Below are 25,756 nucleotides of genomic sequence, written 5' to 3' on the forward strand. Positions count from 1 at the left end.
AGAAGTGTTTGATATCCTGTATGCGTTCGTCAGATCTTCCTCATGATGAACAGTTTAGTTGACTGAACATTATCCGGGGTTCATTCAAACATTATTGTTGTTTCTGAAAAATAAATGCGGCTTATTTGAACTATTTTATTTACTCGCCTTTATGAATCCTTTCAAAACGTAGATGAGAGCGTCACATGTTTCCACTTTTATTTTTTCAAGTGTTTGAGCTGCGATGGCCGTTTGAAATTTCAGCTCTCAAATGAGGCACCCTCAAAAGCGGCTAACAATTTCAGTTCTGTATTGTATTTCACTATGAGGGGAGCGACCATTTCGGGTAGCTTGCTGAACGAAACTGCTTCCATTCGAAGATAGTTTTTGTAGTCCGCAGCTAACGTTATTTTGAGCTGAGTGACCAAGTGGTCACGATTGATTTCGCTCCTCTTCTGTAGCCAACCGTTCACCCACACTCTTTGTTTTTTTTTCTTTTAACCTTTCGTTTCTCTGTCACTAGTGCCACCCATTGGGGGAATGCCGTCCCCACGTACTTGAGGAGGGCGGTCAGACCCGAGTCTGCAAGGGGCTCATCTGAAGTGGCTCTTGCCACGAAGCCTCACTGGAGGTTACCTAGTACCATGGGAATTGGGATGGCCAACTGAGAGCATATGCTCCAGGAGAATTCCTGGAGGATGGATGCGCACTCGGCCCGGTTATTTGCGGTTGGCCAGCTTATGCCTACATCGTGGACAGAGCTCCTTAGAGCTCAAGCGTGGAGTTGCGCTGTACAACTCGGGTGCCGTATCCCATAGTCGCAGCAGTGGTGTTAGATAGGCCTTGCATCCACTGGTATGAATGCTGAACCTGAGCTCAGTATAAACCAGTACCGCTGTGGCAGTCATGGTGGGGCTCTGCTTGTGGTCTCAAAATCAATCCGTGTCCGAAAAGGACCGTGAAATTATGCCTACACGGCAGGTACTCACGTTAAACCCCCAGGGCCTTCATGTCACTAGGGCCAGAATAATGGCGGCACAGCAATCGTCCGTGTCCGACATGTTAATCAAACGATACCACAAAGCGATATGATGGTTGTGCAACAGGTTGCTACGTGTATGTGCTGGCGTTTGAACAAACACCGAGTTTGCGCAAATTGTTTGATGTTAGTTCCGTGAATGTGGTGCACGTCATTGCAAGCTGTTTATGGCTTCCCACATCCCAGACGGAACCAAAGGCAGAGCTTCCTTAAAGATTCATTTCGGATTAATGGTAATGGATCTAAGTGGAATAACTGAGCGAATGATGCTTCAAAATTTCTCTATAGGAAGCTTGGTGTAAGCAAACACGTGCAACATTCTCGGCAATTGATCTATGTTTGCTCTCCTAGAAAGTGAGAGAAAAAAAGTTGATATTTCCAAGATCAGTTCTTTGTATGCATCCGTCTCCTGTTAGGATAGGATGGGGAAACATTCACAAGAAAACAATTTAAGCGAAAACGACACATCAATACATTAGCCACATGAGTCACGGACCACTTACCTTCCTCATCCGTTACCGAAAGTACACAATGAGATTCCGTGCCCCTTTGCCGCTGAAATTGCTCTTCCTTCGTGGTCGGAGCTTTCGATCGCGTGGTAGAAATGAAAAGAAAGAGCTACGTCTGCCCTGACGACAGAACCGTCCGCAAAAAATAATTATTACAAATAAAAAAAAAAAACCATAATTTACTCTTTTCATTTTGATTTGCATTCGCATTCTCACCTTTTATTCTTCCAATCATTTCAGTTCATATTTATGTCATATATAAATTTTCTTATAGAACGAGGCTGTTTTTGACTATGGAAACGAGAAAACATGTGTACGCACGAAACATGATTTTAACTACAAATTCGTCGTGTATTTGTTTTTTCTTGTTCTATTGTTGCTTTTCAATCTTATGCTGTCCTTGCTTCACAGTGTGTTTTCTACAACTACAATAATAATTAATAATTAAAATAAGATAACAAAGAGAAAAAAAAAAACTTAGAAAACCGAAATTGCCTTACAAAATTATATGACTTAAAAAATTACATTCACATCTACATATATTTCTCTTTCGTGAGCCAACCAGCCCGGTTGATTATTGTATGCACACACTTGGTATCAAAGATTTGTTGCCATTTTTTTTTTTAAATTGTAAATTCTAACAAAAAGAAACAATAAAAACACAAATGCAACTCGATTGCATTCGCGTAAAAACGAATGTTCTTTAAGGAAAAAACTGAAATTTAGATAAAAAAAATTAAATCGTATAACAAATAGCACTTTAATGAAATATTCCTTTGAGGTCGGGTGTTTGCATTTGAGTTTCGATTTAGCTTATTTTTGACTTTCTGAAAATGTGAGCGCATTTATTTCATCCTTATCACTGTCGGTACCATTTGTCTGATGTCTATGTTACACAAATTAGAAAAAGATGTTCCGTTACTTCATTTAAATAGAATTACTTTATCGTGTTCACGTGATAGGTTAAGAAAAAAGTTGTATAGTTAGATATTTACTTTATTCATATATATTTGATTCCTTTTTTCTATTTTCTATTTATATTAATCCTCGATTCGTGTTTCTTTTTAAACATTTTTACTTCAGTCTAGAGTTTTTTGCTTACCAGGCAAAGTTTGTTGTCGTATATGTAAATATTTTTTATAATTTCTTTTTTACATTTCTTCACAAAATTAGTTTCAACATCAGCAAAATTACTTGGTTCATAATTTACACATCTCATGCTTCCATCGTTAGTTTCGCAGCTTGATCAGATGCTAGCTGCGCGCCCTTGCACTTGAACTGACGCCGACTTAGTTACCCCGCAATAAATTTACAACTAACATATTAATTCCACTTTTACCTTGTATTTATTGGATACTTCCATATTTCATTAGAAAAATTATCATATTTTACATAGTATAAGTTGCGTGAAATCAGTTGGAATAAACGCAAAGGGATTCGTTGAAACGGAATCAAAATGTGAATACCAGCTTCCTTCAACGTTTTCAAAATTAAAATACTCGGAGGACGATCAAGTCTTGAATTTCCAATAAAAGATTTATGGTTCAAGAGGAACAATTCATTTAAAACATTTTTTTTTTGTGATTTTCCAATAGGATTAAAGCCGAATTTGTCTAGACATAAAATTGATCTTTGTAGGTCTCCATGAGATATGAACGTAGGGGAAAATATGAAAATGGATCGCTCGCCTCGAAATGAAAATATTAAAACGCAGAAATCGCATTGCCGAGGGTGGGGGGTTGTATAAGAGCCTTGGCCTAAATTATGCTTTTTACAGTTATCGGTTCAATACAATTTACATAAAATTCCTTTCTCTCATTAATTTTATTACCAATATTTTAATAATAGTATTCTGGTTTCGATTTCTTCATATATAATTCACATTTGTTATGTAATAACTAACTATAAAGTATTTTTATTTTATTATTTTAACTTATTGTTTTTATATTAATAATATATAAAATTAATTTTTTATATTTTTTTTTAGTTTTATTTTTCCTTGCTTTAGTTTTGTAAATTGTTTTTTTTTTGTTGGTTTCATTTTGTTATTAATTTACTGCACAATATCACCTTCATTAATTAGTTTTAAAGATGCCGGTTTGCCAGGTGGTAAAGCTTCCTGTTGCTCGCGCAATTGTCGTCGTCGCTTTTTACTCCAGAGTTCATGACAATCTTGCCATGTTGGTAATTTAGGCACGGGCATGCTGCAAGAGAGAGATTAAATCATTTTTTAGTTGTGAATGTTACATGTTTACAGTTGTCGATATTTTAGAAAAAAATATGTGAAAAGCATAACGCAGTTCTCCATTGGCTGACAGAAGATATTTAAATTACTTAGTGCCGTCAGCTTCAATAACCTGTTCAGAACTGTGCGAATTAAATATCTCGGATCAATGTTATCAGTCAATGGAGCTTTAGCGTCTTTCAACTGGGTACATATATTAAGTAATTCATTGTGTGATCAAGCTCTTAACACCTTCTACAATATCCTCTCTGATCTCCTCTCCTGTTATGTCCCTTCTTCCCCTCCCTGCCTACGTTCGTATCCAACTTGGTTCACAACGGAACTTCATATTAACATTCGCTTAAAACATACACTGCGGAAGAAGTTTCGGGCTGCTCACTTTAAGGCTATACGATCTACTGTGAAGTCAATGGTCAGAAAAGCGCGTAAAAGGTACCTATTGAGCGTCGAAGCCACCCTTGCCCGCGGTAACTTAAAACCCTTTTGGTCTCACGCTCGCAACTCTCGTAATTCATCTCAATCTGTCCCTTCTGTCCAACTCCCCACAACAATCCTGCGACCTTCTCTGCACCTACTTCTCTTCAGTGTTTTCTCCCTCGAGCCCTTCACCCTCTTCACCTTTCATAACCACAGACTCCTCCGAATCACTAGCCATTCCTCTCCTTACGCCTTCCCTGGTTGAGTTCCTCATTGGTAACCTTGACCCCAATGTCGGACCTGGCCCCGATGGGCTTCCTAACCTCTTCCTCCTTAACTGTAGAAAACACATTTCCTTCAAATCTTCTGGTCTTTACCAACTTTGTTGCTAAACGCTTGAATTCACGACAGGAGGTACATGCTGTTTATACTGATTTCTCCAAAGCCTTTGATACCGTTGACCATAACATTCTCCTCTCTAAACTTTCTTCGCTAGACTTCCCTTCCACAGTCATCTCCTGGCTTTCCTAATATCTCTCATACCGTTCCTGCAAAGTTTCTTTTCATGGTCACTCATCTGGTTCCTTCTCTCCTTCCTCTGGTGTTCCCCAAGGCTCTACACTTGGCCCCCTACTCTTTCTGTTTTTTATCAATGACCTCGCCTCCATCCTCACCTGTCCGTATTTGCTTTACGCAGACGACCTTAAACTGTTTGCCTCTGTTTCGTCTCCATTGGACTGTGCTCTCTTACAATCTAACCTTGATAATTTAACCCGTTGGTGTTCGGTCAACAAGCTAACACTGAATGTCAACAAATGCCACTGGATGCGCTATTCCCTGAAACCCTCCCCATCATCCTTTTCCTATTCTCTCAGTGGTCAACCCCTTTCACTACTGACCTCCTTCAAAGACCTGAGTGTAATATTCGACGATAAACTTCGTTTCAATTCCCACTTCGTTGACATCATCAATAGAGCTTCCAAAATGTCTGGTTTTATCCTACGTTCCTCGTCCGACTTTATCTCAATCCAGCCCTCCTTAACACTCTTCAATTCCCTTGTCAAAAACATCCTTTAATATTACTGTGTAGTCTGGTTCCCTTACCGCATCCGTGACGGCCGCGCTCTTGAAGCTGTACAACGCAAATTCACTCGGTCCCTCTTTAATAAAAAGAACCTTCCACGGGTTGATTATCCATCACGACTCCGCACCCTCAATCTCCCCTCCCTACAGCAACGCCGTATCTTCCTTGATATGTGTACTCTTTTCAAACTCTGCAATGGTCTGATGGACTGCTCCGCCAACTCGGATATTACTTTCCGTATCGCCTCGTCTCATAACACATGTAACGCGGACATTTTTGATGTACCCTTCGACGAGCTCGAGATTTATTTTCGCTCTCCGATCCCGAGGTTTTGCCGGTCCTGCAATGCCCTATAGCTTGGTTCCTTTGACTCTATGTCCCTCTCTAACTTAAACGCAAAATATGCCATTTACTTGCTCCTCCCTCTGAGGACAATATGTAATAAGAAATTTGCTTTCTGTGTATTGTCCTCATTAAATAAATAAATAAATAAACTGCGTTTTGAAATTGCTTCACGCATTAATGCGACCTGGATGAAGTGGCATTTCACAACTGGTGTTCTTTTCGATGGACGTATCAGCGAAAGTCTCAAATCTTAAATTTACCGCAATATTGTCCCTCTGCCGCTCTCTATAGTTCTGAGTGTTGGCCGACTATAAAAGAAATGAAAGGCATCTTGCGGTAATGGAGACGAAGATATTGCGTTGGACTAGTGGCGTGACACGTTTTGATCACGTCCGAAATAAGGATATCCGCGATCGATATGGGGCTGCACCGACTGTGGAAAAACTGCGAGTGAGGCGTTTTCGATGGTATCGTCGCGCTAATGAGAATTCACTTGCCAATATTGGTCTGAACATCGAAGTCAACGGTAAGCGACCAAAAGGCCGGCCGAAACAACGGTGGCTCGATACGCTGAATGGGGATTTAAAAGCCTCTCGATTACACCCAAATCAGGCGTTTGATAAAATAAAATAGCGAAACCGATCACAACGAGCCGACCCCGCTTGTGAATGGGACATGATGAAGATGTGAGGAGCGACGAATGCATGACAGCACCGTGTCACATAGTTAAAAACTCCATTGCCCTCTAGGATGCGGTAAATTCGCATGAAATTGATAAATTTGAACTGCTATAACTTTGATACTAATAGTCGGACTTTCATGAAACTTGGCATGTGTATGCACGAAACTATGTCGGTGTAAAATTTAGTACTCCTAGGATGAACTTAAGGGGAGTTTTTCAGTCAAATTCTAAAAGTTGGTATTATAATATTAGTAAGTTGATGATATCGGAATGGGACATCTCTCGAGGCCTAGATTTCATCTAAAAGCACCATCCTGATTTTTTTCGGATTTTTAGGTTGGGTAGTTTCCGAAAATGAGTCCTATCTCACTTTAAGTGCGTACATTTTGACTCCCCACTCGCCCACTTTGCTATTCAGGACAAAACTAATATCAGTTGCAGAAGGTACTAATCGAGGCCTTTCATTTGATACACTACACGACTATATCTGGTAAAAAATTTTTTTCAATCCCCTCTTTGCATATATGGGGAGCCCCCTTTAAACTCCACCTAAATTTATACCACTCGCTGTATGCGTGGGATTTCATAGTTCCCATCTGACTACCAAATTTGGTTCGGATCGGTTTAGCCGTTTTGGGGAAAAGTGCGTGTGGCAGACAGACAGATAGACAGACATTGAATCGATTTTAATAAGATGTTATTTTACACAAAACCTTAAAAACGGTCTTCACACGGGATGACCCCCTTAAATGTAGTCAGATTCGTTTGATTTCCTATTCTAATTGGTCTTATATTAAACACACTAAAACCTAAAACAAAAAAAAAAAAACGTTTGAGGATTGAGGAAGTCCTATTGTCCACAGCCAGTTGATGCCGGAATGAACCAATTGGGAAGAAACTTTCTTCCACATTTGTGCCGTGCACCACATCTCTTTTTGAGCTAAAAACCCAAATTTTCAAAAGAATGGCTGACGGTTTAGTCCGGGGCAGAGACAACCCATCAGACGCTACATTATCCCTGCCCTGGGGTCATGAGTCTATTTGATGTGATTGATGAAAAGGTTATGAAGCCTGATTGAAACGACAGAGAATCTATATTTCACAAACGGGTTGTAAATACAGGCTTTACAGGAGGCAAGAAGGAGAAAGATGGAGATTCCCGGGATTGTGATCTTTTCGGATGACTAGAATAGAGAAATTTTAACAAAGTTAGATCAATTTCGGCGACCTACAAACTTGGGTGAGAATTGTTGAGTTTTTTATTCATATATTCATTGATGGTTTTCTTGAATTGAGATGTCTCATTAAGATAACCGCTCTAAGCTGAACTGCAGACATTGAATAAGTTTCTCTGTTCGGGTGAGACGGGACTTCAATATCATGGATAAAGCTCGTTAATTAATTATTGATCTTACTATGCACCTGAAGATGACTAGACTATCCTCTGGGTGATGCGTTAGAACTTTCAGCTTTGACTGTTTCAAGTCTCTGGCTCCTAGTGAGAAGTCAACCAAAATACGTATTGAGTCTGATCAAGGCGAGGATTATTTTGCAGTGTTTCAGTGTGACGTCATATACAGGGTCTGTCCTGATTGTTTCTGGAATGATTTTTTTTTGTAATTGGCAACGTTGGAGAGGCGCAACATTTGGATCTAAGCTTCGAAGCGAGACCGATTTCATTCTCTTACAGTCAATTACTAAGGCTAGGTTACGCCCCGCGCAGAGGTACATGGGCCAAATTTTGAAGAAGTCTTATGTAGTCAAATTCTGTGTAGAAAAGGGTAAAATCGGATCAGAAACGTTTGAAATGTATCGGATAGCCTATGGGGACGGCACGATGAAAAAGAGCCATACTTTCATTTGACACAAAAAGTTTCGTGAAGGTCGGAATTCGCATCGAACCGAAACGCCAGAGCAGCGTGTAGCACATTAAGGGGTCCCCTCGCTTGAAAATAAGCAAGGATGAGCACAAATCAGGAATCAAGACCGTGTTCGTTGTGCTCTTTGATCGAAAAGGTGTGGTGTACGTGTTCACTGCGTTGGGCAAACAGCCAATAAAGAATGAAAAAATCTTGAATGACGATTTCGTCCAGGACAGATGCTGCCTCACCTCTGCCCTAGGAGCAGTGTGACCGAAAGTAGCGACAGATGGTAATCGCTCTATTTATATATGATTGCAAACACAACATGGGTGCGAATTATATTGAAGTGAAATCCGTCCTAGGTTCAAAGCTGCACGAAACCGTCAGTCAAGATTTTTTCTTTCCCTGAACTTGGGTGTTTGACCCAAAAGAGGAATATTTTAGTAAATCTCCAGTACTTCTTTCGTCATCCCTGGGAATACCACAGCCATATCTAAAGGTGTCTGCAGACTGCAACAGCTCGAGCTCTCCTGAGGAAACTAACCCTGAACAATTTTCAGTAGGAGATCGAGAATTATTTGAAGCGGTTCCTCTTCCTTCGCTGTATAGCCAGCTTCCGGTTTTTTGAGTTTCCATGCAAACACTCCGCTTCACCTCCGGGGCTTGCTGGGGCACTCATCTGGCCCGATGACACGTCAACCGAAGATCGGACAATTCACTATTCCTCCAGCAGTTGGGCCTTCTACTGCAGAAAGTATAACGTCTCGGTTTGTAAATTGGATAATACTGGACTTAGGACGCTCCTCCGCGGGCAGTATTTTTTAACTCCGATGGAGCCAATGTTTCTTTGGGAGAGAAACTTAAGTTCCCAGACTAAATTGTCAATCGCCTTTGCATTATCCAGAAAGCAATGAGAGTTTTTCCAATTATTTTGTTTCAGCAGCTGTCAACGACCTTCAGCTGTCGAAATATTTAGTAACTTTGTTAATTCATCATGAATCATTATCCCCGTCCCACGCTACGTTAATTTCATCGTGAGCTCGACTTCAACGCACAGGCAACTCATTACACCGTGAAAAATGTTGAGCGCGAGCGTCGGTACATACACTTATCCGCACGAATCACACGGAAGAAATCCTAGCTCGAAGCAGACCCAGAAATGTCGATTCGGCGCCTTGTAACAAAATTAGGCGTCGCCGGAAAGTCTATCCGGCTTTTGCCGTTGGATTTGGGGCTACATCCTTATAAGATTATGCTAACGCAAGAATTGAAGCCAGACAACCATAGATAATGTCGTGAGTTCGCTGATTCGGCACTTCTCGGACAAAGCAAATTATTGGCCCGAACGGTCACAATCCACAAGTGTTCGACCAAGACTCAATGCATTCGCAAAAATTGATTGGTTGCTTCAGTTCTTGGCATAGTGTCATCATGGGATCTTACTTCTTGCGAAATGAGGAAGTAGACACTTTTACCGTCAATGATCCTCGATATAGAACGGCACTACTCGTCTTTCTGTGGCAAAAGGTTGATAACATTGGTGTTGTGATTTCAACAAGATGTCACACAAGCGATGCAATACTCAGAGCTGTGAAGGAAAAATGACCCAATCATCTTGTGACGAACGTTTATCATTCGGCCACCGCGGCCATGCTTCTTGATACCATTGGGTTACTTTCTTTAGGGCGTCATGTCCTTAATCTCTGCTAAGAAGACGACCGCTTTTGACAAACTCAAACCCAACATTTGTAACGCTATTGCCGGAACATACATATTGGTCCAAGCCATCTGAAATTGGACCGACCCTTTGAAGCAATGCCAGCGAAGCCAAGGCGGCCGTTTGTCTGCTTACAGATACCCAGCCCTTTCCCTCAAATATTCCCGAAATCATCCAGAACTCCATTAGTCACTTATGGGTTTATTTACAAATCACATTGCTAATGAGCCTTTCCCTCTAAAAATAGGGGCCATATTCTCCGAAAGCTACGACGACTGCGGGATACGCGAGACGAAGGAATACATAGTATTGTATAGCGCGATACGCATTTCAGGCAGAAATCGTGACCAATGTAAATAGTGCATTTATGTTATATATATTTTCTTTAACTGCTACTTGTGTCAAAACTTCTACATCAGCAAATGTAAACACACGTATTTTCTGACAGACAGAAACACCCCTTAATGAAACTTAGCCTTCCCGCGGGTAACTTTTGAAAGAAACGGAAGTTATACACCAGAGAATATGTATAGAATGCCACTCGATAGACCAACCTAAAGTAATCTCCTGTTCAATATGGTCCACGCGATCGTTGTACGGATAAGTAGCAGTATCCCATCCCCACTTCATTTCACAACAATTCTAAACAGAAAGAGAAAACTTACCTTTCTGGATTGACATTCTTCAACCACGGCGACTTGAGAGCATCTTCAGCTGTTATCCTTTTATCCGGATCCAATTCTAACATCTTATCCAACAAATCCAAAGCCGGTACAGGCATAAATTCAAAATCTTCACGTAATCGACGTCGATATGGCTTTTTTGGTTTCAGCGTTGAGAACAGTGGAAGCTTTATTACCGATGGCCATACAGCAGGAGTTGGTGTACCGCACACACGTGATATCGTCTCCAGTTGTTGCATTTCAAAGTTCGCTTGAAACAGTGGCCGTTTGGAAAATAATTCACCTAGAATACAGCCACAACTCCAAACATCAATTGCAGGTCCGTAACGTTCCTCTCCTAATAGTAATTCAGGCGGGCGATACCATAATGTGATCACTTTGTTCGTATACGGCCGTTCACGATCTTCAGCATTGTAGAGTCGAGCTAGACCGAAATCAGCCAGTTTGACTTCACCCCTGGTAAGACAAATTTGTTACATTACCTCAGATTTAGGACATAGTCTGGTATACTCACTTATTATTCATTAATATATTCGAACATTTTATATCGCGATGGAGAAAGTTCTTCTTATGGCAGTAATTCAGTCCGTCCAGAAGCTGTCTCATAATGCTTGCATTGTTATCCTCATTGAAGTCAACCATACCGGACTCCAGTAATCCCATCAAATCATGATCCATATATTCAAATACTAAATAGAAGGAACCTTTATCCTTTCGAAATTCTAAGGCATCTTGTTTATCCGTAACTATCTCTCTAAGATTAACAATATTTTTATGATTCAATTGGCGTAGAATTTTTATCTCGCGCACGGCCGTTATGGGAAAACCTTCTTTCTCATGTTCCAAACGCACCTTTTTGAGAGCTACATATTCATTGGTGTGGTTATCACGAGCCTTATATACCTGAAAATTCCAAAGATTAAAAACAAGCGTTACTACCATGTTCGAAGCGTTTGAAGAGGGAAGTATAAGCTCGAATGACGACGATAAGACTCACCTGACCATAAGTACCTTCACCGATTTGAGCAATCACCTCGAAAACATCGACGCACCGCTCGCCCCAATCACGGACATTCGCCCGGGAACTGCGACGATTTAAAATCGTCGGACGTTTTGGTTTCGGCTTCTCCTTTGTACTACTATTTACAATAGATTTATCTGTGTCTTTTGTAAAGTCTGACGGACTTCCGATATCCTCGTCGCCGCTCAACTCCTCACTGCCAGGCACCATTGGTGGCATTGGTAAATTCAATAGGCCTTTTTTCGCTGCCGTTGGTGTCGTTAACGAGGAGCTACTATTATTATTGTTCGCCACCGCAGCCGAGACCGTTGTTAATGAATTTGTCGTTTTATTAGTTGTGTTTAATTTGAACGAGGGTTTTATGGGGCTTTCGTCATCCAAATCGTCGGAACGCGGAGGACTGGGCGTAGGTGCGTTGGCCAATTCGGCCACATTTACACCCGGTGGCATGGGTAGTTTTGTAAGGCTTTTCGATTTGCTTAAAGTAATATTGACTTTGGTCTTAGAGTTCTCTGAATTGATTTCTTTGCTATTAGAGTTTAGATTATTATTAACTGGTGCCTCGTCACCGATACTGGGTTGCGGTGGAAGAGGGGCAGAGCCATCGGTTGCATCGGCGTTCACGTTGCTATTCGTATTCGCCGTGTCGACTTTTGGCATAGGAATGTTCACTAAATCTAACGATGTCTGATTATTGCCTACTTTCACTCCATTTGCAACTGGCTGATCGTTAGACTTTGGCAATGACATGTCATCATTCGAGCAGCTATTATCATTTGTTCCGCCATTGCTTTCCTCCTGACGTTCCAGAATTTCCTGAAATTATTCTCAAAGTTTAGTTCCGTTTTCGAGGAACAGTTACCTAACGTACAAGTACCTGTAAGGCTTTCTTTCTCTTGTGCTTATCTTTAACCAATTCCGCAAATAAACTAGTGTCACTGATTTTATCGCTAATTTTCTTCTCGTAACCACCAAATCGACTTCTTTTCGCGTCCGGTGATGATGACGATCGACTAGTTGAACGACGATGCCGCGGCGAACGAGATGTACGTTTCGAGGATCTCGATCGGTCCGGGGATACACTGTCGGGATGCCGTTTATATGATATCGATCTGGAACGACGCTTGTGGGCTGATGGAGGATTACTTGGACTTCTGAAAAAGGTTTCATAAAAATGCCAAAACGTCATAAAGCGCCATATTCTCATACCTACGCCGCCCATACAGACAAGGGAGCGATACAAATGAATGAAAACAATGAGGCTCTACTCACCTGGAATATTTCCTAGACGTAGATGAATATTTTTGATCCCTATGCCTGTCATAGTTTCTATCGTAGTCTTTATCATGATATTTTCGATCCCGATCGCGATCTCGATCTCTGTCACGATCTCGATTTCGATCACGCTCACGATCTCGGTCCCTATCACGATAATCATCCTCCCGCCTTGATACATGATACTTATCTCTGCTACCCCCATCATAGGATCGCTCTCGAGTTCTCCGCCTTTTCAGTGGCGGAGTACTGCTGTGATGGTACATGCGACGTTCTGGTTGAACTGAAAGAGAAATAAGATTTGAAATATCATTGGAAAAAGTAAAAGGACACAAATCTAAGCAAATAACATGTAAGGGAATAAGACAGAGTGAGATTCCGAAGCACGAATTAGGCATAGTACTACCTACATGAAAAATTGTCCCAAGAAATTTATACCGTACAGAACACGCTGTTTTTCGTAAAGCTAGCTAACACCTGCGACTTTTAATAGATACCAAAGAGTAAAATTGAATTGATTCGATTACGTTCGATATATATATTCTGACTGACATCATTTATCTCAATTTTAGGCGATTTTTATCTCACTGATGGCGGACGGATTTGTATCGGGGCTGGAAGTCGGATAAAGGTCGGCTCGAAAAGCTTTGAATGAAGAATATAGTTTTCATATGAGTCAGGTATATCCAGCAGATAAGCTGGTTAGACTGCAAAATTCCATTTGCCAAAATGAGAGAAAAAAATCTAATTTTCTTAACGTCTCTATTCTGAGCTGCCAGGAAAACTTCGGGGAAGTCACCCTTATACCAAACCTTTTTGTCAGACCTTCGGGTCAAGCTAGGCTATCTCCAGATGACGCAGATAAGTGTAGACAAAAGGTTGGCAAATTTCGAGTAACATTAGCAGCCACTTTTCGTACGCTACCCTCATATAGCAGCACAGAAAGAACGTTAAAAAGAAATCTCTCAACTTGATTTTGGTGTTGAGATAGCTACATTTCCAGCTATTGTGGCAAACAGCGAAAACGGATTAAGCGTTGTTAATATGTCGAGGGATATCAAGTTCAATGTTACCGTCGACAGAAACAATGCTTCGAGATAAAACATACAAATCTCTGCTCACTACCGCAATAATGAAGTGTCGAATGACTCAGGATACAAGATAAGAATACTAAGAAGATAGCTCTTATTACTCGGTAACGACAGAACCCTGATAAATATTTGCAATTGGGACTCAGAGAAACAGTTAACGAGATGAGATAGCTACTGTAATGACCTTTTAACGCTAATAAAGAGAGATTCAACGACGAACGCATGATTGTGGGGCATATTTCATTGGTTGTGTGAAAAATAGTCAAAAATTGGCAACAATGTTGCAAAGGAAGGGATTCTGGTCATGTGTGACAACAAGAATCGGAAACGTCAACCAAATGCATATTGGGGCCAATCATACATCTAATAACTTACCCTAAAGTTTGAACAGGTGAGAAATATATGCACTTTCGAAGTACTATCCAAGAAGAACCTCAGCCCTGATAGCTTCAGCAGGGAGTCAACGCGACATTCGCGACACACTAGGTGCATATGGTGTTAGTCGACTGGATGTTAATGGAAGTAAATAGTGGAATGAACTTTGCATCTGTAGGTCTCGGAGACAACCTAGTTTTACAAACTTGGAAAGGGACCAACTGCTGAAAGATATACTCCAACTACACTTGAGTTGACCAGCGCAAAATTCCACACTTCTAACAAGGCAAGGTAGATAGATATCTGCTATTAGAAAGAAAACAGGATGCCTTAGTATGCATTCAGAGTCGCTGGGACTGGGGAATGGAGTTGCCCTTACCCAGTCTAAAATCAGAAAAGGACCCTGTTTATGTGCCTCGTCAGGATAAGTAACTTCCTTAACTTCCTTTCGGAGACCGCCTTGCCGTGGTGCCTATGATAGTTTACTATTACACTAAGGATGTCCAAAAATACATGAAGTTGGAAGCAAAGGATTGTTATTCTCCAAGTGGTAAGAAGTCACAGATTTCACCCGCAACTCTGAGAAATAAGTTAGCGGCCGAGGTACGGATTTTGAAGGCCTCACAGATTCATGTTCCCCCCACAGAGAAATCTGGCGTAGATAGGATCTCCACTTCAGCGGAAAACCGGCACCCGGTGATTATGGCGCGATTATCCAGAAAGAATATTACAGCAACTCCCTTAATGGGAGGAACTAGAAACCTGACTATGGCTGACTTGCCGTTGACACTACAGCCTTACTCTTCCAAAAAACGAAGGAGGAATGCTCAGCAGAAGGAAACTTCAGCCGCAGAGGAAAACGGATTACAGGCTTGCCTGTCAGAAACTTCTCCTCTACCTCTACCAGGAAAAACCGAAGAAAGGGAAGCTAGTTATGTGGATGCAGCTGGTCTAATTTCGGTATATGGGAACAGATCCATGCAGCTCGGACACTGTGAACCTAGAAGGGCTGTCAGTCGATCACAACGGAAGGCACTGCGAAAGACGGCGAAGTTTCTTGAGAATGAGGACATAATTCTTTGTGCAATCCTAGAGTAGAGAGAATCTGTTTGATTTTATCACTTCAGCTGATCTGACGACCGCGAACGTAAGGTGCGCGTTCGTGGGGCCAAGGAGAACTTGACCTAACACTCTGCACTTCAAAGTTGTTAAGAGTTGATTAGAGACTGACGAGCTATAGATGAAGTCTCACTCTCAGATCACCGTTACTAGACGTCGGTCAGACTAAATGACTATTGCAGGCGAACAGTCGATATTACAAAGACAGAATTCTAGGAAAATGGATTGCACACAGTACAATGAACTTTTTGGCGACAATGTGGAGGTCCCTAGGCGGCTAAGAACTCCTTTGGCGATAGAAGCTCAATTGGAAACTCTGAATCGCACACTTTTAAAGTGCTTTGAAGAGGCTTGTCCTATTTCCCGAGGTCGACGCGATAAAACGGTTCCATGGTGGAACCGATAACTGCAAAGACTCAGGAAATCAACCAAACGACTTCTAAGTCGTGCTTGCAAAAGCAATAGGAATGAAGACTGGTTAAACTTCGGGAAATCACAGCGTGAATATCAGTCTCGTAAAACTTTCAAAAGAAGACCCCTTTAGGGCATACTGTTGGGAATTGGAAAGTGAAAGCGAAACTTCCAGGCTGTGCAGAGGCCTTAATAAGGATGAGTCGGCCAAGTTGGTCTCTCTTAGGATGGCACTTTCACGAACTCCAGAGTTGAGTCTATACAGACTCTCTTGAAAGAACACCACTCAAGAGAACAGATCTCAGACTTTCCACACGAAGTTGTTGTAAAGGGAATTGGAAAACTGCAGGAGCGATTTTTACCAATGAAAAGGCGAGAGCTGCTATACTATCCTCCTTGGTGGATGGCATCTATCCAGCGATGCTTAATGGGAATATGGAGCACATAGCGCAACTTCTAACAAATATTTATCGAGGATGGCTCGCTCTGGGCTTCGTGCCTTCCTCTTGGTAGAAGGTTAAGTAGTCTTCATATCTAAGCCTGGGAAAGAACTTCAGATAAATCAGCTTAACATCATTTTCGCTGAAATGTCTTTAGAGACTTGTTGAGCATCGTATCCGCGAAAAGGCGCTCCTAATAACGAAAACCAACATGCTTGCCAATGTGGAAGTTTTAAGGATAGAGGATGTAAATCTGAAAGGCGAGTAAGTGATTGAAAGGACGTTTGACTGTTGCACCCTTCCAAAAGCCCTGTCATGCCGCCAGAACATCGTGTTGATGAAACTTTAATTGGATCTATGCTATTCTATCGCACAGATGCTGTGTGCTGAAGTGAGTTTTGTGGCTGCCTAGGAACAGAAGCAACGAAAGGCTGCACTCAACATGTTGTGCTATCGTCACTTCTATGTTGCATTTGGATCAACTGCAAAATCTGCCAATACACGCTCAAAATTATGCGGAGCTGTGATAGTTATTGATTGAGATTTCGGAACGGTGTATAGATATACACAACGTGCCGTTGATTTAATTTAAAGTTGGTGCATCAGGCATGGACTTTCAGAAAATCTAGATAAAACCACAATATTATTTACAAAAAAGAGGACACTGAATTGTCTTTGCCTTCCAGAGATACAACCCTTCAACTCTCCGAAGAAATTAAATATCTGCGAATTATTCTAGACAAGAAGCTTCTTTGGATCAAACATGTAGATGTAAAGATAAAATGAGCTGTCACAGCTTATAGGCGGTGTTGGCGGACCTTTGCTTCGACATGAGAACTTAGGCCTCAAGAAGCGAAGTGGAAATATGTTGCTATCATTAGACCGACTTTCGCTTACGCATCCGTAGTATGATGGGTTAAGATGAAACAAGAGAGTTTTTGCTGCAAACTAGACAAATGGCAAAGAACTGTGTCTGGGTATTACCCATGCCATGACCACGACAGAGTAATGAGGAAACGGGATCCACGCAAAATTTTCTATGTGAATTCCCCGCCTACTGACGCACCAGACATCCGATTTTTGGTGCTGATTTGCTCCAAAAGCAGCGAGTAGTATCATATCCACTAACGGAAATCATGCGAAACATAAACGAATCCGGGATTTTCCGTTAAACGGAGAAATCGAGTTCAATGGACCAGTAGTGTCTGAGTGCTCAGAAGCTTTCCCTCGCTTTCACCTCAAACACAAATACACAGTACGTAACCTGACAGATGAGAGTAGTGAATGGATGTTCGACTGTGTCCCAAGGTAATGAAATCGTTGTCTTTGTCTCCTTAATAAAATTAGCCAGCTTCAGCTAGATCGTCCGCATATGGAATATACTGACAAATAATGCTTGGCATACGTCGCGGTAGCGTAGCAATTCAAAAGTAACCTCATATGACGAACAATGGGGCTCGAGTATAAGCGATGGTTATTAGATCTCAATAGAGACTAACATAATCATGAGTAATTACTAAAACTGAACATTCCCGATTTAATCTCGAAGGGTAACCAAAGCTTGATGGATTAACTATCAGCTTCTGTTGAGAAAACAATAAGATTCTTTCCATTAAATTCTAAAAGGAACTATCAACGAGAAGAAAATATAGTACTTACAAAATGATTAAGAAAGGCGACCAAACATTTAACAGCGGAAAGGAGACAATACTATAGATACCAGCAGAAACAGTCTGTACATCGTATGTCAGTCTTTAGTTGAGGATTCCCTGCGTTGTACTTAAGGGCATAGAGGCCTGAGTTGATCCAAAACAAATATAAGATGAATTCACTGGGTTAGGAGCGCCATGGGTTAGTGTCAATATGATTCGAAACAGTCATTGGAAATTGAGCTTAATCCAGAAGCTTGTAAATTCGGAAAAAAGACGACCGCCCGATACACAATCTCTAATAACTTTTCGAGACGAAACTTCCCGCGGAATACCTCATGAATGTAGCTCCGGTAACTTGCCAACCTCACCCGTTTATCCTCAGATACAATTCATTGGTGTTAGTAAAATTACAAACTCAACAGAATGTGCGTGAGTAAGGGAGTTAGACCAAGCACCTAACTCCGTAAGGCTTAGCGTTGTCATGGTGAAAAAACATATGAATTTACCTCTATTCAACAGCGATGGAGTTTTTTTTTCAATGTTGCCTCATTACGTTCTATTATCTGGGCATACTTTACTTTCGCTGGTTTGGTTGTGACCCAGTGAATTATCCTCTGAATATCTCACCAAAAACAAATTCTTACGTCTGCTCTTGATGCCAATGTGGGTGTTCCCTTCTTCTTGCAAACTGTTTAACTGTTTGTAAAGAACCCACTTGTTGTCCCCAGTGGTCAAAAACGGAGGAAAACTTTCCGATTTTCGTCGTGAAATGCAGTCGTTCAGGCGTTCTTCATTGTTCTTGAGCGACAACTCTTGGAGAATCCAGGAATCTAATTTCAGAATATATATGCAGGGATCGGATTGTGCTTTCTATGGTAGTATGGCCCACGATAAACGTCTTTAATATTTAAGCAACAGTAAATTTATTCTCCTTCTTTCTATTCGTTCCTTCCAAAACACGGCTGATCTTTTATCAGCTTCTCCATCACGAAGTCATACGAATCGCTGCTGACACACACATTCGCTTACAAAGTTTTCACCGAAAATTGCACCCAAATTTCGACAAGCACCCATGGCACAGGGCCGGGCGATATCGAACTCAACGTCTTAAATGACTGTTATCTAATTCCATATTTCAGACGCCGCAGAGCTCATTGTAGGCTAGGGATCAAATACCCCTATTTGAGTGCTTCCTTTCAAGGGGCTTTACCCACCCTAGGTCCGACGGGGCTAGCTAATACAAGAATGGTTTGTAAATGAACGTTGCCATGGATTAGTCACACTCCTTTGGACAATGTTCCCCTTCGACCGTTTGAAATCGCGCCTCTTTGTTTTCTTAGTAAGCCATAATGTTTGTCAGAGTTTATTGTTGTTCCAGAAGGCAATCGAAAAAGTATCATAGCGCAGATTTCCATATGGCGGTAACGGTAATGATGAGCTCCATTTTGTATGGCTGCTAGGCTGTCATTGAGCGGCTTAGAGACGCAGAGAGTGGTGCGGTCGAGAAGGGGACACCTCAATCCCAATCTACGGGTTTAGGAACCTTATGTTACGCACGACCCACGTAATAAATGCTCGCCTTCAAGAAATGAGCGTAAAGATTTGGGAAAATAAAAAGAAGGTACGGAAACACCGAATCAACATAATAAAACCTCCCTCCTCCCCAAGACTAAAGATATCCACCGAAAAAGTTCATTCAGTTCTTTAAAACCTTAAATAATAAATTCAGTCCGGTGAGATGTTTTAACACAGGGCATACCCGTTGACATTCTACGTTTCTTCTGACGTTTCTTCTAAAAGTAAAGATGAAAGACAGAGAGAAGCATAACAATGAGACAATCTTAGTCAGCAAACTTGCATGTAAAGGGATTCACAGACCACACGTTCTAACGAAATTTCGTGACAATTGGTTTAGCCGTTTCCAAGTAAATGCGGTGTGACAGACAGACAGATTCATGGGGAGGTGCATACAAGGCATTCATGGCATGAATCCAGGGAAAGCGCTCGCCCCCAATCATCAACCCTGATTTACTGCGGGATATCATTAATACCTCCTTCCCACTGTCCAGATAGATTCCGATGAAACTCTCAAAGTAACCACTGAAGAAGCCTTGGAAGCCGCAAAGAAGATTGTCGATTATTTCGAAAATAACCTTGTAAATTTACCTCGCGTGAGGATAGGCGAAATCTAACAACACCGGCTTGTTCGCTGGTTCCACCGCCCCAACAACAATCGCCCGTCTGAGGCAGTCAGTACCGGTCTGAGAGCCATCCGCGATGGAGCCCGTCATCGTCGTCGCAAAAGACTTCTTAAACTCCACTGTTTAGAGAGAATGGAACGTGTTGCGATTACCTTAATTCGAAAACAAAACATCAACCTCACCAATGGCAACACACCGAGTCGCCCAAACCGAAGAAGTTAAAGCAGAAGCTGCCAGCAGGAAAAGTGATGGCAACGGCGTGGTATACTACTGATCGAATCTATGCCTAGAGAGACCACAATAAACTCGACAAGTTATTGCGAGACCTTGAAAAAGTTCAGACGGGCAATTCTAAATCGTCGCAGTGGAAAACTCACCAAATGGGTGAGACTACGAAACGGCGCGTCCACATGTGTTGCAACAAATGAAGAACTTAAGGGATTTGACTGTAGAGTCATTGCTCATCCCCTCACCGCCCTGATATTGCGCCCAGCGATTTCTATGTTTCCGAAGTTGAAGGAGTACATCGATGATGAGGCTCGTTTGAAGTCATGGATTTTTGGTTCGTTTCAAAATCGAAATGGTGAATCCAATCATCAGCCATGGTCATGAAACGTGACAACAAACTTCCTTCAGAAATTCTTCTTCTAAATGTCGACTCGTTATTCCTTTAGTTCAGCTGTTAACATTTTCCATAGCTAACGTGCAGAAGCCTTTCTCATGCACAATTCGATCACAAGGACTCCTTGAACACTTGTTCCTCTTCGATTTGCCAACACAACAATGTCGGATTTTTCCTCTTTTCTGCAGTGATAGACGTAAATGGGCGTTCTTTACGATGTTCATCTTCAGTGGATGTAATGCCCAGCTCAATCTCCTTGGCCAGGCGTGCAACTGTGGAGAATGGAGGAGCAGAGTCCCTCAACCATTAAGTGGCTGTGAATGTCCTTGGTAAACTTTTTTTTAAGTAGTTTAATGACTAACCATTGTGAAAAGTAGCTGAGATCAACCGACCAACAATCACAGAGCCTCATAAGATTTGTCAATGAGACTTGGGCCAAAAGTAATAATGGTGAACCCACCGCATTCGCCGTTTCCTTGAAAGAATTATTTCAACCAATAGAACTTCAAGCATCCGCATGCATTCTTGCAAAAAGTTGAAAGATTCATTAGGGAGAAAGCTAAACCTTAAGAAAATTCCAGGGTACGCCTTAGTCTTCTTCTTTTTCTTCAGCCTTTGTCCCGTTCACAAGCGGGGTCGGCTCGTCGTGATCGGTTTCGCCATTTGGCTCTATCGAATGCCTGATCTGGGTGCAATCTCGAGGCTTTTAAGTCCCCATCCAGCGTATCAAGCCACCGTTGCTTAGGTCTGCCTTTTGGTCGTTTACCATCGACTTCGATGTTCAGACCAATCTTGGCAAGTGAATTCTCGTTTGCACGAATTGCGTGACCATACCATCGAAGACGCCTCTCTCGCAACTTTTCCACGATCGGTGCAACCCCATAACGATCGCGGATATCCTCATTTCGGATGTGATCTAAACGTGTGACGCCACTAGTCCAACGTAGCATCTTCGTCTCCATTACCGCAAGATGTCGTTCATTGTCTTTTATGGTCGGCCAACACTCAGAACCATAGAGAGCGACTGGACGGACAACATTGCGGTAAATTTTAGATTTGAGACGTTCGTTGACACGTCGATCACAAAAGACACCAGTTGTGGAATGCCACTTCACTTAGGTTGCGTTAATACGTGAAGCAATTTCATAACGCAATTCTCCATTGGGTGATAGCGTTGACCCGAGGTATTTAAATCGCTCAGTTCTGGGCAGATCACTGCCGCTGACAGTGATTGTGCCTGTTTCATGGGGATCGGTCGTCAAAAATTCAATTTTGTTTAAATTCAATCTGAGACCGTGTTGCATGAGGCGATCATTCCATTTTTGAACAAGTTGCTCGAGATCATTTTTGCTATCAGATACTAGGAAACATCATCTGCATAAAGCAGTGTGTAGGGCGGATGTCCCGTGTGACGGTGTCCATAACAAAAACAAAGAGAAGTGATGAGAGGGCGCTTCCTTGATGAATACCAACACAGACACGAAGCGGTTTTGATACACCCGCCATACTTCGAACTTTACTTTTCGGATCGTGGTAGAGCACGAGGGTACGCCTTAGTCACTACTTCCAAATTGGCACACCTGCCGGTGAATGCCCTTAAAGTGTTCTTTTTACATTTTCAATACAATCCTAAGAATCAGACACTTCTCAAACTATTGTGACGATGATTCCACAACTCAAAAGAACGTCACTCAAACTATAACCTTTTCTTCCCCTATATCGAAGTACTCCTACTCTAGGAACTATCCTAGCAAACAGAAACGTCACCCCAAACACTAGGGTCATTACAATGAGTAAATCGATGCAGCATGATCAACCCCAGAACAAAATGCAATTCCTATTTTTCTGATCCGAGAAACAAAACAAAATCCTTCTAAACCCTACTCAACAATGAAACCTTAACCTTCAATTTAGTAAAGAAATCGTCTACTTACCAGGCGACACTGTAATTCGTCGGCTAGATTGTTCGCTACCTGAATTGTGCGACGAATGATGATGGTGATAGTGATGATGACTATGATGATGATGGGCATGTCCAGAAGACGAAGACGACGACATATGATGATGATGTCGATCCACAATCATATCATCATTATTCGCCGGACTTTGATAATTTGATGAAGATTTTGATTTTTGATGACTTACAGCTAATGGAGGCGTATGAGGCGATGCAATATAATTGCCATGCGATTGTTTTTTAGTACTACTATTTCCACCGCTAGACGGAATGATCGGTCGCGACGGAGGCGTTCGATGATGCGTCGATGAGGTTGGAGTGCGATTTCTAGGCTGTAGTGTGGACGGTGGGTGAGCCACAGTCGCATCTGAATATATACTAGCGTTGCTACCAGGCCTCAGGGGTGGAGTGCCTATTGAAACAGGACTTGTTTCTTTTAGCGGCGTATACGTCCGATCCCATTCGGCCGGGGAATTTTGTTTTGTAATTGGCGGGGTGAAATTTGTTTCGTCCAAAACGGAATCGTTGTCCGAAATTGTCTCAATACTAGATACAGACTTTTGTCGGCGCTTTTTCCGTTTTTTCGTCTTGTTCTTCTTTTTATGCTTTTTGTCTTTTTTAAGTTTCTTTCGCTTCCGCCCACTCATGTCGTCGTCATCCAGAGATTCCGATGATGATAGCGGTTCTGCCGCCGGTTGAGCCACGTCGTCCAATCTTTTGGGGCTTCGAGTTGCTGACTTCTGTATTGATGAGTTCGATGATGAATTGATCGGTGAGCCAATTATCATTCTCCTCACCTGACCCGGTGACATTTTCGCGATACTTCGTTCCATTTCAAGTTGAGCATTTCGTTGCTCCTCGTCGAGTTCATCTTCGACTGCAGCCGTTTTCGTGGGAGCTGTTGTTGTGGCTCGTTTAGCAATCGCTGCCGGATCTTTGGGCTCTCTGTCAGCATCGCTCAAAGATACACTTTCTTCGGTGTTAATCTCTCCGGCCTCAGGCGCAGAGAAATCCTCAGAACTAACGTCAGAATATTCGACTAGTGATGATATGGGACGTTTTGATTCTTCTGTTTCCGAATCACGAGAGCGATGTCGCTTTTTTGATTTTTTACTGGACTTTTTCGAATGTTTACTACGGCTGCTACTGCTGCTGCTAATACTAAATTTAATGCTTCGATCTTTGTCCATAATCTGATGTAGATGATGTGCAGTCAGTTTTTTGTCGATTGTCACGACGAGCGGAGAGGACACCGGATCTGTTTATCAAACGGCACCTTGTAAACCCGATGGTTTAAAGCATAAGGAAATACCTCCCTGAATGCCTCAAGTAGTCTGATGAGTCATATTATTGTACCTGAAATGAGAGAAAGTTGTTAATCTGAATTCGAAAACGATTCATACGCGTAAAATTACTGACAAAAAAACGAATAAACCCAAGTCCCAAGAGAAGTTGATAACAATCTAAAGATAGCAAGAAGTTTTGAGTTTTTAATATGACAGATAATGTGGCGATTTCTCTATCTAATCCTAGGCGTCTTTTCAATGTTATTATGAAACCGCTGTGCTTATCTACTTCCAATTTTTCCATACTTGGGGTGACACAAATATTTTTTTGGTTCCTTTTCTATTGCATCGGAAAATATATCAAGTATTTGACCAGCTTCTGTATTCTACTGCAATGGTCAGTGAAGTATGAAAATTTATTCAAACCGTCGCATGAGATTGATGTGATTTACGCGGCAAAGTTGATAGACATGGGCTAGGTATAAACAACCTGTTTTCGTCGGAAAATTCTGTTTCTGAACTTATGGGAGCTTCAAGATGGGTTTGAATAAATGACCGTTTTTTCCAGAACGTACGAATTCGTTTTATATCAATATAATTTATTCAACTGAGCAATCTATTAAAGTTTACTTGTCATGGGGAATTCTACTCCATACAATGGGATTACCAATTTAAGTGATTAAATGACCCGCCCACCGTAACTTATTGAGCCGGATTTTATCCACAACCGGACGGTCATGGTATCGCCCATAGATTTCGTCATTGTGTAGGCTACGGAATCGTCCATCCTCATGTAGGGGGCCAAACATTATTCGGAGGATTCTTCTCTCGAACGCGGCCAAGAGTTCGCAATTTTTCTTGCTAAGAACCCAAGTTTCCGAGGAATACATGAGGACTGACAAGATCATACTCTTGTACAGTAAGAGCTTTGACCCTATGGTGAGACGTTTCGAGCGAATCAGTCTTTGTAAGCTGAAATAGGCTCTGTTGGCTAACAACAACCGTGCGCGGATTTCATCATCGTAGTTGTTATCGGTTGTGATTTTCGACCTTAGATAGGAGAAATTGTCAACGGTCTCAAAGTTGTATTCTCCTATCCTTATTCTTCTTCGTGTTTGTGTTTGACCAGTGCGGTTTGATGCTGTTGGTTGATTCGTCTTCGGTGCTGACGTTGCCACCATATATTTTGTCTTGCCTTCATTGATGTGCAGCCCAAGATCTCGCGCCGCCTGCTCGATCTGGATGAACGCGGTTTGTACGTCTCGGGTGGTTCTTCCCATGATGTCGATATCGTCAACATAGGCCAGTAGTTGGGTGGACTTGAAGAGGATCGTACCTCTTGCATTTACCTCAGCATCACGGATCACTTTCTCGAGGGCCAGGTTAAAAAGGACGCATGATAGGGCATCCCCTTGTTGATGTCGAATGGTCTTGAGAGTGATCCTGCTGCTTTTATCTGGCCTCGCACATTGGTCAGGGTCAGCCTAGTCAGTCTTATTAATTTCATCGGGATACCGAATTCTCTCATGGCCGTGTACAGTTTTACCCTGGCTATGCTATCACAGGCGACTTTAAAGTCGATGAATAAATGGTGCAACTGTTGTCCATATTCCAACAGTTTTTCCATCGCTTGCCGCAGAGAGAAAATCTGATCTGTTGCTGATTTGCCTGGTGTGAAGTCTCGTTGGTATGGGCCAATGATGTTCTGGGCGTATGGGGCTATCCGGCCTAGCAAGATAGCGGA

At 41.9% G+C, this 25,756-nt stretch overlaps 1 protein-coding gene across 2 annotated transcripts in view; it reads right to left on the reverse strand.

Moving 5' to 3' along the window:
* Window positions 1–1,705: 1,705 nt before the first annotated feature.
* Window positions 1,706–25,756, reverse strand: part of LOC119650363 (cyclin-dependent kinase 12) — a 35,302-nt gene continuing 11,251 nt past the window's right edge. Inside the window, exons 2-8 of one of the 2 annotated variants that reach the window (XM_038053054.1) lie at window positions 22,704–24,082; window positions 12,856–13,141; window positions 12,461–12,737; window positions 11,560–12,399; window positions 11,077–11,465; window positions 10,545–11,018; window positions 1,706–3,731 (exon numbers count right to left, since the gene is read on the reverse strand). In XM_038053054.1, the coding sequence (XP_037908982.1) occupies window positions 3,581–3,731; window positions 10,545–11,018; window positions 11,077–11,465; window positions 11,560–12,399; window positions 12,461–12,737; window positions 12,856–13,141; window positions 22,704–23,916 (3,630 nt within the window). In that variant the 5' untranslated portion in view covers window positions 23,917–24,082 and the 3' untranslated portion in view covers window positions 1,706–3,580. Of the gene's footprint in view, window positions 3,732–10,544; window positions 11,019–11,076; window positions 11,466–11,559; window positions 12,400–12,454; window positions 12,738–12,855; window positions 13,142–22,703; window positions 24,083–25,756 lie in introns of both variants that reach the window. The other variant, XM_038053053.1, reaches the window with a different exon arrangement.

Source organism: Hermetia illucens, chromosome 2 (genome assembly GCF_905115235.1).
Source record: "Hermetia illucens chromosome 2, iHerIll2.2.curated.20191125, whole genome shotgun sequence".
Taxonomy (NCBI): Eukaryota; Metazoa; Arthropoda; class Insecta; order Diptera; family Stratiomyidae; genus Hermetia; species Hermetia illucens.